This window comes from Bombina bombina, chromosome 7, assembly GCF_027579735.1.
Source record: "Bombina bombina isolate aBomBom1 chromosome 7, aBomBom1.pri, whole genome shotgun sequence".
NCBI lineage: Eukaryota > Metazoa > Chordata > Amphibia > Anura > Bombinatoridae > Bombina > Bombina bombina.
Genome location: NC_069505.1, coordinates 419,803,512 through 419,819,936, shown reverse-complemented (window position 1 = coordinate 419,819,936; position 16,425 = coordinate 419,803,512). Strand labels below are relative to the sequence as shown.

At 40.8% G+C, this 16,425-nt stretch overlaps 1 protein-coding gene across 3 annotated transcripts in view; it reads left to right on the top strand.

Moving 5' to 3' along the window:
* Window positions 1-9,412, top strand: part of TRIOBP (TRIO and F-actin binding protein) — a 67,164-nt gene extending 57,752 nt beyond the window's left edge. For all 3 annotated transcript variants that reach the window (XM_053721273.1, XM_053721272.1, XM_053721271.1), the window contains 2 exons: window positions 3,463-3,626; window positions 5,478-9,412. In XM_053721273.1, the coding sequence (XP_053577248.1) occupies window positions 3,463-3,624 (162 nt within the window). In that variant the 3' untranslated portion in view covers window positions 3,625-3,626; window positions 5,478-9,412. The remainder of the gene's footprint in view (window positions 1-3,462; window positions 3,627-5,477) is intronic.
* The last annotated feature ends 7,013 nt before the right edge of the window (window positions 9,413-16,425 follow it).

Sequence of the window (16,425 nt, the reverse complement as noted above, 5' to 3'; positions counted from 1 at the left end):
AAAGTAAAAGTGCCATGGACACGGCACTTATAGCAATCAACGCAGAAAAGGCCTTTGATTCAATCATATGGGATCACTTATTAACCTCACTAGAAAACTTTGGAATCACTGGCCAATTTAATAGGTTTATTGATTTAATATATAAAAATGCCACTTCTACCTTATTAATAAATGGATCTATCTCTAATAAAATAACCATAGCCAAGGGCACCAGACAGGGTTGCCCACTTTCGCTACTATTGTTTAACTTATCTATAGAACCGTTAACAATCTGTCTCAGGAAGGAGCTAGAAGGCATAAGGGTGGGGAAATCTAGAGTCGTCCTATCTCTATATGAAGATGATCTACTGATATTCATTTGTAATATAAATAGGAATATCCCTTGTTATAATATGTACAGTTTATTATAAAATAAATACATCCAAGTCAGAAATTATCTGGTTAAATAAGGTTAGGGGGAGTTTAGATTCCCATCCATTTAAAGAGTCGGAGAATGTAATTAAATACCTGGGTATATATGTAAGTAGAGATCCGTCAGACTGGTACAAGATAAATTATAACAAACTCTGGAAATCAATTATAGATAAGCTTGAAAGATGGAAATATTTTCCACTTGCACTTTCAGCCAAAATACATCTGATTAAAATGATTATTTTTCCGAAGATGATATTTCTTCTTCAAAATCTTCCTTTACTAGTAAAAGAAGAAGATATAAAGAATTTCTATAAAAAGTGCACCCAATTCTTCTGGAAACGGTAGAAAGTGCGAGTAGCAATGGAAAAACTGATACAGAATAGGGACTACGGAGGTTTAGGAATGCCTAATATCAAATTCTATAACTGGGCATCTATGCTTAAAATAGCATGTGATTGGATCACAGAAAAAAATGTAATTACACATTTACAAATAGAAAAGAAGGTGATTACTCCACTCTCCTTGCCAGGGCTACTGCATTTACCAGAGAAAGATATCCCCAAGAATATTAAAGTTAGAAAAACCTTTTTCAATGTAATCAAAGCCTGGAAAAAATATAGTCAAACATTGAAGATAGATACACATATATCCAAATATCTACTAACAGGGGGGAACCCAGAATTTGCACCTAGTCTAGTGACTAGCACTTTCAAAAAATGGCATCAAAAAGGCTTAGAGTTTGTATATCAACTAGAGGATCAAGAGACTGGTACAATTAAATCAGTTGAGACTTTAAGACAAGAATATCTACTACCAGCTCAATATTTTTTTTGCTTACTTACAGATTATACAATATTATTTTAATTTGATAGAGAAGTATGGAAGGGACTGGGATCTCTAGGGGGATTATAACAAGGTATTACTTTATATAAAGCTGGACAGCTATCAATTGCCATCTGGTATAAGATTCTAACATAAGAGATGGGACATAAAAACTTAGAGATGATCTATTCTAAATGGAGGACAGATCTCACTGATTTTACAGCAGACAGAGTTTCTAAGAGTGTGCAGATTTTATATAAATGTAGCAAGCTACAAACATGAAGAGAAGCGCATATGCGACTGATCAACAACACGTATCTAACCCCAGATAGAATATCTAAATGGTCACATCAGCCAATGTGTTGTTCTAGATGCTCATACCCATTAGCGGATATAAAACACTGCTTTTGGACATGTCCTAAGGTTAGAGAATTTTGGCTTAAGGTTACGTACTGACTAAACAAATTTTTAGAAACACCACTGACCCTAGATTTACTAGATATAATATTTATGCATGAAAAATCATATAGGGATGAAAATAGTAACTAAATCAATACAGCAATACTGATTGGTAGAAATATGATCCTAAGCTCATGGAAATCCAAACACAGCCCAAGTATAAAAGAATTTATTAGTAGAGTCCTATTACAGATTGGTATGGAACAATATGACTTAGACCAGAGCTTTCCAAACTTTTCATGTTGGTGACACACTTTGTAGACCTACATCATTTCGCGACACAGTAATTCAGTTGTACTAGCAAAAAGGAGGTTAAACTAACTTGTTTTAAAAGATACGGACACATACATAAATTATATAATAACAAAATGCATTTACAAGTACCAGTATGTATGTGCAAGAATTAAAAAAAGTTTAATAACACCAATAGCTACTTACTATTTTATTGGGCTGTATGAGGTTGATGGGATGAATCAACCATTTTTAAGCTTTCACTTTCTATCCATATATCAAGAGCAGTACTGGGAGCTAGTTGCAAAAAAACCCCACTGACTTCTGACTTCAGCTCAGCGTTTAAGCTGCCACCCTGAGAGCTCTGTGAGTCCGACTGACTACTGCCCGCGCTGCAAACACACTGCTGTCCCACTCACTGACTACACTTGCAGTCACGAGCCAATTAAGGAGACTACACGTGCAGTCAGGAGCCAATGTGCCGCCAAAGGTAATAATTTCAGTTCCCACTGAGCTGTGCCAATAGGTTAAGATGATCTTTGACCCACTAGGTATCAATCACGTGTCAACCATGTGATATGCGTAGCAGGCAGGCGGAAAGTCAGAAACCAAAAAACAATTTACAAAAAAAAAAATTAAATTTAAAAAAATTTGTGCTGAAGCTGGGACACACCTACACACTGCTGCCGACACACTAGTTTGTCCCGACACACAGTTTGGAAAGCACTGACTTAGACTCTGCTCAGGATACAGTTGTCAAGAGATTTTTCTCCAAATGGTTCAAGGTAATAATTATGCTCCTTTCCGGAAGGCATCCAGAAACAATCAATAGCAATGTTTAAGAAATCAGATTTTTCTGTATGGTGGTACTTACAGTAGATTTACCAGAGATCTGGTTGGATTGATAGTTTTTTAAATAAATAACAAGAGGGGGGGGGGGCATGGGAGCAGGAGTTCCCTCCAGGTTTTTTTTATGTCTCATTAAAACTGACCATGTTTGAGTTCGTTAACCTAAATTATAAAGGGTCTCCATATTTTTTCTTACAGGGTGATACCTCTTCTTATGAGAGAGAGTACTCATTTTAGTTCTATTTCGTTTCTGTTTCTAGATGTGTAGTTTTAGTTGCTTATGCTTATAAAATAATAAAACCCCCACATTGAGGTACATATGCATAGATTCTAGACGGGTTTTTATCTGTAGAAGATTCTTGCAGCCTTCACTGTAACTGTGAACATTGAATTCTTAATGTATCTGATATTGAAGATTGTTGCATTTGACCATATTGCTTTATCAATTTTGTAGTCTTTTTTTACACCCTGCGTGGTATCACAGATACACAGTTTACTATTGTACCCTATGTTGGTTATAAATAAAATAAAAAAAAACATTCCAGATCAGATTTTCTAAAGGGGAGAGCTTACCATCACTTTAATATCCAGTTGCGTACTTCAACTCTCTTCTTGTTTAATTTTTGTCCTCTGTTTTCCTTTTCTACATATCTCTGGACTCATTCTCTTTCCATTGCCTGCTCACAGGATAAACTTTATGCCTCGGAGAAATACAAAGACATCTATAAAGAGCTCAGCAACATAAAGACTCGTTCTGAGCGAGAGATAGACCAGCTGAAGGAGCATCTGCGACTTGCCATGGCGGCTCTGCGGGAGAAGGCTGCGCTGCGGAATAGTGTTGGGGAGTAAAGGTAAGGATGGGGAGGGGGGGAAGTGTAAAGAAGATTGTGATAAAAGTGTAAGGTGATTGATACGGGGGCTGCAGTAGAAGATGGCTGGGATTAGGGAGGTATACGTTTAAAGGGAGATAAAAAAAAAACTGTAAATATAAAGGGACGGTATCCAACTTCTTAATTTTATCTGGTACAAAAAAAGGACATTAAAACGCCTCTTGCTCCCTAAAGAGGTAAAAAAAAAAGAGGTGTTTAATGTCCTTTTAATTATGTAAAGGTAAAAAAAACTTTGGTATTCTGCCTTCATTATTTATTTTGCCTGATTTTCCGGTAATTGTACACAAAAAAAATTCTTAAATGGACATACAACCCAAAATGTCTCTTTCATGATTCAGACAGAACTTTCCAATTCCCTTGTGCGCAAGGAGGGGCCAACCTCAAGGCAGCTCGGCTTCCCCCTCCCTGCTCACAAGCACATGCGTCACTCCCCTCTCACTGTGGCGCAGCCGCAGTGATAAATTTGAGCAGAGCAGCTGGCCTTCTTTAAAACACGTGAGCGCTGTGAATGGCCTCCCTCACAGCATTGTTACCAGAACCCAGTTGGGCGGCCCACTGGGAAATATCCCGGGAAGGCCAATCCGGCCCTGGTTAAATGCACATTAGAGGATTACGTCTAGGTTGCTGATCCCAAAATTCAACAACTGATACACTCAAGCCCAATTGCACTTCCTGTAAGTAGCTTTAAAGGGACAGTAAACCGCTTGTAATTTAAAAAAAAAAAAAAAAAATCTGCAGTCTAGTAATATAACATACTGTGTGAGTTTTAAAATGTTTTGAATGCATTAACACTGTGTTTGCTCCAATTATTTTTCAATAGACAAACTCCGCCCTCTGCCTTATTTGAAGGAGCTTGTTACTGGAGTAGAAAAAGGCTAGCCATTATCAATAGGTTAGCAAACTCTCCATTGTTTTGCAGTATATTATAATCATCTCTGCTGGGGCCAGTTAGGGGAAGAGAAGTCACAGGTCTGTAAAGTCAGTTCTCATAGTTGGAAGTTTTCAGACTTCGTTCTCAGGCAAAATAAATTAATAAAAATTCATTGCAAAGTTTTTTACTAAACATAATCAATTTTATTTTTATAAATAAATATGAAAGTGTTTAATATCTCTTTAATTTAGGGAGAGGCGTACAAGGGCTGGGTTTAGGAAGAGGGCTTCAGGTTAGGAAGAGGTGTATAAGGGCTGGGGGTTAGGGAGAGGCGCACAAGGGCTGAGGGTTAGGGAGAGGTGTATAAGGGCTTGGGGGTTAGGGAGAGGCGTACAAGGGCTGGGTTTAGGAAGAGGGCTTCAGGTTAGGAAGAGGTGTATAAGGGCTGGGGGTTAGGGAGAAGCATACAAGAGCTGGGTTTAGGAAGAGGGCTTCAGGTTAGGAAGAGGTGTATATGGGCTGGGGGTTCGGGAGAGGCGCACAAGGGCTGAGGGTTAGGGAGAGGTGTATAAGGGCTGGGGGTTAGGGAGAGGCATACGAGGGCTGGGTTTAGGAAGAGGGCTTCAGGTTAGGAAGAGGTGTATAAGGGCTGGGGGTTAGGGAGAGGCATACGAGGGCTGGGGGTTAGGAAGAGGTGTATAAGGGCTGGGGGTTAGGGAGAGGCATACGAGGGCTGGGGGTTAGGAAGAGGCGTACGAGGGCTGGGGGTTAGGTAGAGGCGTACAAGGAATGGGGCTTAGGGAGAAGCGTGCAAGGGCTTGGGGTTAGGGAGAAGTCTGGGTAAGAGAGCTCTCTGAAGATGCCGTGTAAGAGGCATCAGGTTGGAAGTAACAGGCGCAGTTAAAGTGTTAATGACCCCATTTATTCTGTCTTGTACACAGGGCCCATCTCACACGTTAACATGGAGATTGATCTGGACACTGTGACGTCATAAGGGCTCAGCCTTCTGCAACATAAACCCGCATCCTTCACATGTGAAAAACATTATTTTTATACAGCTTGTGATTATTACTGTTACTATTTTATATAGGGATCACTGCACTGTAAAGGCAGATGACATGACTCAAGGTTACACATCCCAGAATCCTTACTTGTTGCCCAGTGCATCATGGGATGTCATTGGTTTGTCTGTTACGGATTGGCAACCACATTTTATTTCATTTTTATTAATTGGTTGAGCGGAACAGTGTAAAGGTGCAGATCATTTAATGAACCATATAATCATATGGGGAAAAGGGAGCAGTACAGTGAGTCTGTGTGGGGCGTTTTTATATTTCCTATTGTTAGTGAGGCTCATTGTATGAGTGCTGTGGGTGTGTAGTAGTGTATGAGTGCTGTGTGTGTAGCAGTGTATGAGTGCTGTGTGTTTGTATGTAGTAGTGTATGAGTGCTGTGGGTGTGTGTAGCAGTGTGTGAGTGCTGTGGGTGTGTAGCAGTGTATGAGTGCTGTGGGTGTGTGTAGGAGTGTATGAGTGCTGTGGGTGTGTGTAGGAATGTATGAGTGCTGTGGGTGTGTGTAGGAGTGTATGAGTGCTGTGGGTGTGTGTAGCAGTGTATGAGTGCTGTGGGTGTGTGTAGCAGTGTATGAGTGCTGTGGGTGTGTGTGTGTGTGTAGCAGTGTATGAGTGCTGTGGGTGTGTGTAGCAGTGTATGAGTGCTGTGTGTGTAGCAGTGTATGAGTGCTGTGTGTGTGTGTAGAAGTGTATGAGTGCTGTGGGTGTGTGTTGCAGTGTATGATTGCTGTGGGTGTGTGTAGCAGTGTATGATTGCTGTGGGTGTGTGTAGTAGTGTATGAGTGCTGTGGGTGTGTAGCAGTGTATGAGTGCTGTGGGAGTGTAGCAGTGTATGAGTGCTGTGTGTAGGGGGCAGTGTATGAGTGCTGTGCGTAGTGGGCAGTGTATGAGTGCTGTGCGTAGTGGGCAGTGTATGAGTGCTGTGTATAGGGGCAGTGTATGAGTGCTGTGTGTAGGGGGCAGTGTATGAGTGCTGTGGGTGTGCGTAGTAGTGTATGAGTGCTGTGTGTAGGGGGCAGTGTGTGAGTGCTGTGTGTAGGGGGCAGTGTGTGAGTGCTGTGTGTAGGGGGCAGTGTGTGAGTGCTGTGTGTAGGGGGCAGTGTGTGAGTGCTGTGTGTAGGGGGCAGTGTATGAGTGCTGTGTGTAGGGGGCAGTGTATGAGTGCTGTGTGTAGGGGGCAGTGTATGAGTGCTGTGTGTAGGGGGCAGTGTATGAATGTTGTGTGTAGGAGGCAGTGTATGAGTGTTGTGTGTAGGAGGCAGTGTATGACTGTTGTGTGTAGGGGGCAGTGTATGAGTGCTGTGTGTAGGGGGCAGTGTATGAGTGCTGTGTGTACTAGTGTAAGAATGTGACAAGTGCTGGGTGAGCTGTGTAAGAGTGCTGGGGGGCAGTGTAATAGTGAGGGATTATTGGGGTGCTGCTGGACACTATAACAGAGTGAGAGTGCTGGGAATGTACAAGTGCCAAGTGTTGCATAACTGGTGTAAAAGCACAGTGTTTAAGAGAACCAGGGAGGTGAATAACAGCACTGAATGAAATGACTCTGTGCAGGTTTTTTGTTTTTTTTTACTAATGTCACCAATGTGCCTTAGTTTTGTGGAAGGGAATGTGGTTCTTTTGAATTCACTTACACACACACAAACATTTATATATATATATATATATATATATATATATATATATATATATATATATATATATATATATATATATATATATACATACATATACACACACAAACATGTTTATTTGTGTGTGTATATAAATAAATATATATATATACACACACAAATATATATATATATATATATATATACGCGCGCACGCACACACACGCAAACATTTACACATATATATATATATACACACACACACACAAAAATATATACATATATATATATATATACATACATACATACACACACACACAGTCTTATAGACACCCACACATATCTACACACACACCCACACTTATACATATACACACACACATATATATATATATATATATATATATATATATATATACATACATCTATACACACATTTATACACACACACACACACACACACACACACACACACACACACACACATATATATATATATATATATATATATATATATATTTATATATATATATATATATACATATACACCCGCACACACACACACACGTCTATACCCTGACATTCCCAATTATTTAACACATTTGGCCACTTTGGAAAGTAGTTCAGGAAACATAGGATGGCAGCACCTAGTCTTGGGGTGATCAGTCTGATAAAATGTATGGTATGGGGAGTGACTTTGTGTCACATGCTTACTAGGGGAGTGAGAGTCTGAAGCAGCCCAATAGAGAGTTTGGTCTAGCTGTAAGCACACCAGACTGTTAGCACAGAGTAGTTATGGCACTAACCGTGGGGTAGTGATTAGTGTATGAGTGCTGAATGTTTCTGGGATATATGTATCAAGAAGCTTAAGGGAGCGGATGAAGAGAACAGATTACTTGAGTGAGTGTCATAGGGGAGATGACAAAAGCACACCAGGTGTCGGAGGTAGCAACCCAAGAGTGCTTAATATGTTGGGGAGAAATGAAACAGCACTTACAAATTAGAAGGAGCATAAGACAGTTGCATTATTTGAGAAGTATAGAAATTAGAAGGAGCTTAAGAGAGTTGCATTATTGGATAAGTAGTATAAGGAAATACTAACTGCTTAGAAATTGGTGGAACAGTGTAGGAGATATATATTTAGGGGGGTTTGTTTGGGCGAGAGGTATAAAGGAACTGAGTGTTTGGGGAAATCGTGTTAGGAGTGTTTAGTGTTTTAAACAGCTGCATAAGAGCCCTTGGTATTTGGGACAACTGCAAGAGACAACTAAGTGTTGCAGACAGCTGTATAATAGCCCTTTGTATTTGGGATAGCTGCTACCATGTTTTCCTTGGCACTTATGAGTTACACCTGCTGCAGGGTAAGCAGTAAGAACATGTATTAAGCCTCCGTGCACACCCTGCAGCATGTGTAACTCATAAGTGTACAGGAAACCGTGGCAGCCCTATGCAGGAGACAGCTAAGTGTTGTAGACAGCTGCTTTAAAAAGAGCTGAGTGTCGTGTCTGTGACAGCTGCGATAGAGATCATCGCGTTTGGGGATGCAGCTGTTTGCAGTTGATCTGCAGAGCAGTAAAATACCCAAAGGACAAACAAGGATGCTATTAAAAAAAAAAAAAAGAGCTCTTCCTTGACGTGCAACACATCTACCACTTTATATCCACCTCATTTGGCACTGAAATGGTTAACGGTCTTGGTGATTCTATGGGTGCTGGTGCTATTTTACTCTGTACCCCGGTTGGAGCTGGTTGTCTGTCTCTGCCCTCCACATACTAAAGTATATAATACCGCAGCTCTCACACCTTCTCACCCACCTGTTTTTTACTCCTCTTGAATAATTCAGTGGAATTTATAGATGTAAAAGTATTGTATACCAGGGATTGTTATAAATGGCCACTTGTGAACTAGCCAAGTATTCAATGTTACTGTCACAATTACTGTCACATTCTGCAACCTCAAAGAAAGCACTGGATAGTTTTATAGTCTTAATTGCTTTATTACCCTGCGTAGGGTTAATGACCAGCAACACCGTTGTGCCTTAATTTTGGGGGAAGGGAACATGCTACTTTCAGCTTGTGATGTCTTAGAAAGATTGATTGGCAAAAGGGGCACCCCCACAGCAATACGCTGACACCCCCAAATGTTTAACTCCTTTTGACAACTTTGTATTAAAGTTCTTACATATTTGAACAATGCTGTGTCTTTTGTTTTGTTTTTTTTACAATTATCTGTCTATTAATGATTAAATAAGTAGAAAGAATCATCTTGCTTCCATAAAATGTGAACATTATTAATGCATATCGTTAAAATACAAAATAGGACACTGCACATCAAATCATGCAAACTAATGAAGCGTAACACCAGCTGGCTTACGCGTTTCGGCTAGCAGCCATAATCATTATTAACACCTTGCACACTGTTTTAAAAGAGTAACACTTCATGCTCATTGGTTTAAAAAGTTACGCCTCATCCGAGATGACACCTGTAGAGTAATTCGATTTAACTTCATTTGACATCCTTATCCATTCACCTTGGAGGAGGCTGTTGAGACGGTAGAAGTTTGGCTCAGGGGTGTCCACGAGACTGGATGTATTTATGTATCAAACTTTTTTTAAACTACAAGGGGTTGAGTGCTTTGGAACTGTGTAGGGCTTATGTTGCCCCATATATTATTGAGGCAACTGATTGATGTGTCTCTTTACCCATCTAATACCTGCCCTGTTATACCTGATGTGTCTCTACCCATCTAATACCTTCCCTGTTATACCTGGTGTGTCTCTTTACCCATCTAATACCTGCCCTGTTATACCTGATGTGTCTCTTTACCCATCTAATACCTGCCCTGTTATACTTGATGTGTCTCTTTACTCATCTAATACCTGCCCTGTTATACCTGATGTGTGTCTGTACCCGTCTAATACCGGCCCTGTTATACCTGATGTGTCTCTACCCATCTAATACCTTCCCTGTTATACCTGGTGTGTCTCTTTACCCATCTAATACCTGCCCTGTTATACCTGATGTGTCTCTTTACCCATCTAATACCTGCCCTGTTATACTTGATGTGTCTCTTTACTCATCTAATACCTGCCCTGTTATACCTGATGTGTGTCTGTACCCGTCTAATACCGGCCCTGTTATACCTGATGTGTCTCTTTACCCATCTAATACCTGCCCTGTTATACTTGATGTGTCTCTTTACCCATCTAATACCTGCCCTGTTATACCTGATGTGTCTCTTTACCCGTCTAATACCTGCTTTGTTATACCTGGTGTGTCTCTGTACCCGTCTAATACCTGCCCTGTTATACCTGATGTGTCTCTATACCCATCTAATACCTGCCCTGTTATACCTGTTGTGTCTCTTTACCCATCTAATACCTGCCCTGTTATACCTGATGTGTCTCTTTACCCATCTAATACCTGCCCTGTTATACCTGGTGTGTCTCTTTACCCATCTAATACCTGCCCTGTTATACCTGGTGTGTGTCTCTTTACCCGTCTAATACCTGCCCTGTTATACCTGATGTGTCTCTGTACCCATCTAACACCTGCCCTGTTATACCTGGTGTGTGTCTCTGTACCCGTCTAATACCTGCCCTGTTATACCTGATGTGTCTCTGTACCCATCTAATACCTGCCCTGTTATACCTGATGTGTGTCTGTACCCGTCTAATACCTGCCCTGTTATACCTGATGTGTCTCTTTACCCATCTAATACCTGCCCTGTTATACCTGATGTGTCTCTTTACCCATCTAATACCTGCCCTGTTATACCTGATGTGTCTCTGTACCCATCTAATACCTGCCCTGTTATACCTGATGTGTCTCTTTACCCATCTAATACCTGCCCTGTTATACCTGGTGTGTCTCTTTATCCATCTAATACCTGCCCTGTTATACCTGGTGTGTGTCTCTTTACCCGTCTAATACCTGCCCTGTTATACCTGATGTGTCTCTGTACCCATCTAATACCTGCCCTGTTATACCTGGTGTGTGTCTCTTTACCCGTCTAATACCTGCCCTGTTATACCTGATGTGTCTCTGTACCCATCTAACACCTGCCCTGTTATACCTGGTGTGTGTCTCTGTACCCGTCTAATACCTGCCCTGTTATACCTGATGTGTCTCTGTACCCATCTAATACCTGCCCTGTTATACCTGGTGTGTGTCTCTGTACCCATCTAATACCTGCCCTGTTATACCTGGTGTGTGTCTCTGTATCCATCTAATACCTGCCCTGTTATACCTGATGTGTCTCTTTACCCATCTAATACCTGCCCTGTTATACCTGATGTGTCTCTTTACCCATCTAATACCTGCCCTGTTATATTTGATGTGTCTCTGTACCAGTCTAATACCTGCCCTGTTATACCTGATGTGTCTCTTTACTTGTCTAATACCTGCCCTGTTATACCTGATGTGTCTCTGTACCCATCTAATACCTGCCCTGTTATACCTGGTGTGTGTCTCTGTACCCATCTAATACCTGCCCTGTTATACCTGATGTGTCTCTTTAACCCGTCTAATACCTGCTTTCCTCTGGTGTTGTCCCTTTTGTCTTTGTATCTGGATTTGGCTATTGCTTTGCCCTCTGGGTGCCTTTCTGAATGATTACCTGGCTTCTCTTTACCGGATTGTATGCTGGTCCTCTCTGCACTTTAGTCCAACACTCATAGCTTTGTTTTTGCTTTTAGATTCCTACTTGCTCTAAGCTTCCGAGGTAATCCTTAAAGGGACATAAAATCCCAAAATGTTTTTCATGATTTAGATAGAAGATACAGTTTTAAAGGGACAGTCTAGTTAAAATTAAAAGTCCATGATTCAGATAGGGCAGAAATTTTAACCAACTTTCCAGTTTACTTTTTCATCACATTTGCTTTGTTCTCTTTGAATTCTTTGTTGAAATCTAAACCTAGGTAGGCTCATATGCTAATTTCAAAGCCCTTGAAGGCTGCCTATTATCGCAGTGCGTTCTGACATTTTTCACAGCTAGACAGCACTACTTAGTGTGTGCCATATAGAAAACATTGTGCTCACTCCCATGGAGTTACCTAGGGGTCAGCATTGTGTAGGGCTTATGTTGCCCCATATATTATTGAGGCAACCGATTGATGTGTCTCTTTACCCATCTAATACCTGCCCTGTTATACCTGATGTGTCTCTACCCATCTAATACCTGCCCTGTTATACCTGGTGTGTCTCTTTACCCATCTAATACCTGCCCTGTTATACCTGATGTGTCTCTGTACCCATCTAATACCTGCCCTGTTATACCTGATGTGTCTCTACCCATCTAATACCTGCCCTGTTATACCTGGTGTGTCTCTTTACCCATCTAATACCTGCCCTGTTATACCTGATGTGTCTCTGTACCCATCTAATACCTGCCCTGTTATACCTGATGTGTCTCTTTACCCATCTAATACCTGCCCTGTTATACTTGATGTGTCTCTTTACCCATCTAAAACCTGCCCTTTTATACCTGATGTGTGTCTGTACCCGTCTAATACCAGCCCTGTTATACCTGATGTGTCTCTTTACCCGTCTAATACCTGCCCTGTTATACTTGATGTGTCTCTTTACCCATCTAATACCTGCCCTGTTATACCTGATGTGTCTCTTGACCCATCTAATACCTGCCCTGTTATACCTGATGTGTCTCTTTACCCATCTAATACCTGCCCTGTTATACCTGATGTGTCTCTGTACCCATCTAATACCTGCCCTGTTATACCTGATGTGTCTCTTTACCCATCTAATACCTGCCCTGTTATACCTGATGTGTCTCTTTACCCATCTAATACCTGCCCTGTTATACCTGATGTGTCTCTGTACCCGTCTAATACCTGCCCTGTTATACCTGGTGTGTGTCTCTGTACCCGTCTAATACCTGCCCTGTTATACCTGGTGTGTGTCTCTGTACCCGTCTAATACCTGCCCTGTTATACCTGATGTGTCTCTGTACCCGTCTAATATTTGCCCTGTTATACCTGATGTGTCTCTTTAACCCGTCTAATACCTGCTGTCCTCTGGTGTTGTCCCTTTTGTCTTTGTATCTGGATTTGGCTATTGCTTTGCCCTCTGGGTGCCTTTCTGACTGATTACCTGGCTTCTCTTTACCGGATTGTATGCTGGTCCTCTCTGCACTTTAGTCCAACACTCATAGCTTTGTTTTTGCTTTTAGATTCCTACTTGCTCTAAGCTTCCGAGGTAATCCTTAAAGGGACATAAAATCCCAAAATGTTTTTCATGATTTAGGTAGAAGTTTTAAAGGGACAGTCTAGTTAAAAAAAAGTCCATGATTCAGATAGGGCAGAAATTTTAACCAACTTTCCAGTTTACTTTTTCATCACATTTTGCTTTGTTCTCTTTGAATTCTTTGTTGTAATCTAAACCTAGGTAGGCTCATATGCTAATTTCAAAGGCCTTGAAGGCCGCCTATTATCTCAGTGTGTTCTGACATTTTTCACAGCTAGACAGCACTACTTAATGTGTGCCATATAGAAAACATTGTGCTCACTCCCATGGAGTTACCTAGGAGTCAGCCCTGATTGGCTAAAATGCAAGTCTGACGAATAAACTGATATAAGTGGGCAGTCTGCAGAGGCTTAGATACAGGGTAATCACAGAGGTAAAAAGTATATTAAAATAACTGTGTTTCTTATGCAAAACTAGGGAATGGGTAATTAAGGGATTATCTATTTTTTTAAACAATAAGAATTCTGGTGTAGACTGTCCCTTTAAATAACTATCTATTCTATTGTTCTAAGGGACATAAAACCCAATATATTTTTTATAAACCTTTCCAATTATTTTTTGTTATGAAATTGACTTCCTTCTCTTGGTATCCTTTGTAAAAACAGATAGGTAGGCTCAGGCGTGTGCTCGTGTTTGGAGGACCATATGGTAGCAGTTTTGCAAGAATGCCTTTAACAGTGTCATATATATTTACAAGAACACTAGATGGCAGCAGTGTTTTTACAAACTGCTACCCTATAGTGCATGCTACCTACCTAGGTATGCTCTTCAACAAAGAATACCACGAGAACAAAGCAAATGTGATAATAAAAGTAAATTGGAAACTTTTTAAAAATTGTATACTCTGTCTGAATCATCAAAGAACAATTTGACGTTTCATGTTGTTCATCCTTTTTCACTCTTAAAATTTCACCCTAATGAGATTCTTTTGTAGTTGTTCACCCAGACAGGATGGAGTGCATTACATCAAATTTATAATGCTGACACTACTACTTACTGCACAGTGATCTGCCTAATAAGCTACTATAAACATTTAAAATACTTTTCAAGGGGTGTGCAACTGAACTGCAAAAAATGCACACTTTTGCCAACACAATTACATTTTTAAAACATTAGTTTGCAATTCAGTGGTTTATTTCTGATGCTCATATAACAAAAAATGGAATGTGCTCCAAAATCTTTCAAGCATAGCATTGAGGTTAGTCCCGATTGATGTGTCTCTTTACCCATCTAATACCTGCCCTGTTATACCTGATGCGTCTCTACCCATCTAATACCTGCCCTGTTATACCTGGTGTGTCTCTTTACCCATCTAATACCTGCCCTGTTATACCTGATGTGTCTCTGTACCCATCTAATACCTGCCCTGTTATACCTGATGTGTCTCTTTGCCCATCTAATACCTGCCCTGTTATACTTGATGTGTCTCTTTACCCATCTAATACCTGCCCTGTTATACCTGATGTGTGTCTGTACCCGTCTAATACCGGCCCTGTTATACCTGATGTGTCTCTTTACCCATCTAATACCTGCCCTGTTATACCTGGTGTGTCTCTTTACCCATCTAATACCTGCCCTGTTATACCTGATGTGTCTCTTTACCCATCTAATACCTGCCCTGTTATACCTGATGTGTCTCTTTACCAGTCTAATACCTGCCCTGTTATAACTTATGTGTCTCTTTACCCATCTAATACCTGCCCTGTTATACCTGATGTGTCTCTTTACCCGTCTAATACCTGCCCTGTTATACTTGATGTGTCTCTTTACCCATCTAATACCTGCCCTGTTATAACTTATGTGTCTCTTTTACCCATCTAATACCTGCCCTGTTATACCTGATGTGTCTCTGTACCCATCTAATACCTGCCCTGTTATACCTGGTGTGTCTCTTTACCCATCTAATACCTGCCCTGTTATACCTGATGTGTCTCTTTACCCATCTAATACCTGCCCTGTTATACCTGGTGTGTCTCTTTACCCATCTAATACCTGCCCTGTTATACCTGATGTGTCTCTTTACCCATCTAATACCTGCCCTGTTATACCTGATGTGTTTCTTTACCAGTCTAATACCTGCCCTGTTATAACTTATGTGTCTCTTTACCCATCTAATACCTGCCCTGTTATACCTGGTGTGTCTCTTTACCCATCTAATACCTGCCCTGTTATACCTGGTGTGTGTCTCTTTACCCGTCTAATACCTGCCCTGTTATACCTGATGTGTCTCTGTACCCATCTAACACCTGCCCTGTTATACCTGATGTGTCTCTGTAGCCGTCTAATACCTGCCCTGTTATACCTGGTGTGTGTCTCTGTACCCGTCTAATACCTGCCCTGTTATACCTGGTGTGTGTCTCTGTACCCGTCTAATACCTGCCCTGTTATACCTGGTGTGTGTCTCTGTACCCGTCTAATACCTGCCCTGTTATACCTGATGTGTCTCTGTACCCGTCTAATACCTGCCCTGTTATACCTGATGTGTCTCTGTACCCGTCTAATATTTGCCCTGTTATACCTGATGTGTCTCTTTAACCCGTCTAATACCTGCTGTCCTCTGGTGTTGTCCCTTTTGTCTTTGTATCTGGATTTGGCTATTGCTTTGCCCTCTGGGTGCCTTTCTGACTGATTACCTGGCTTCTCTTTACCGGATTGTATGCTGGTCCTCTCTGCACTTTAGTCCATAACTCATAGCTTTGTTTTTGCTTTTAGATTCCTACTTGCTCTAAGCTTCCGAGGTAATCCTTAAAGGGACATAAAATCCCAAAATGTTTTTCATGATTTAGGTAGAAGTTTTAAAGGGACAGTCTAGTTAAAAAAAGTCCATGATTCAGATAGGGCAGAAATTTTAACCAACTTTCCAGTTTACTTTTTCATCACATTTTGCTTTGTTCTCTTTGAATTCTTTGTTGTAATCTAAACCTAGGTAGGCTCATATGCTAATT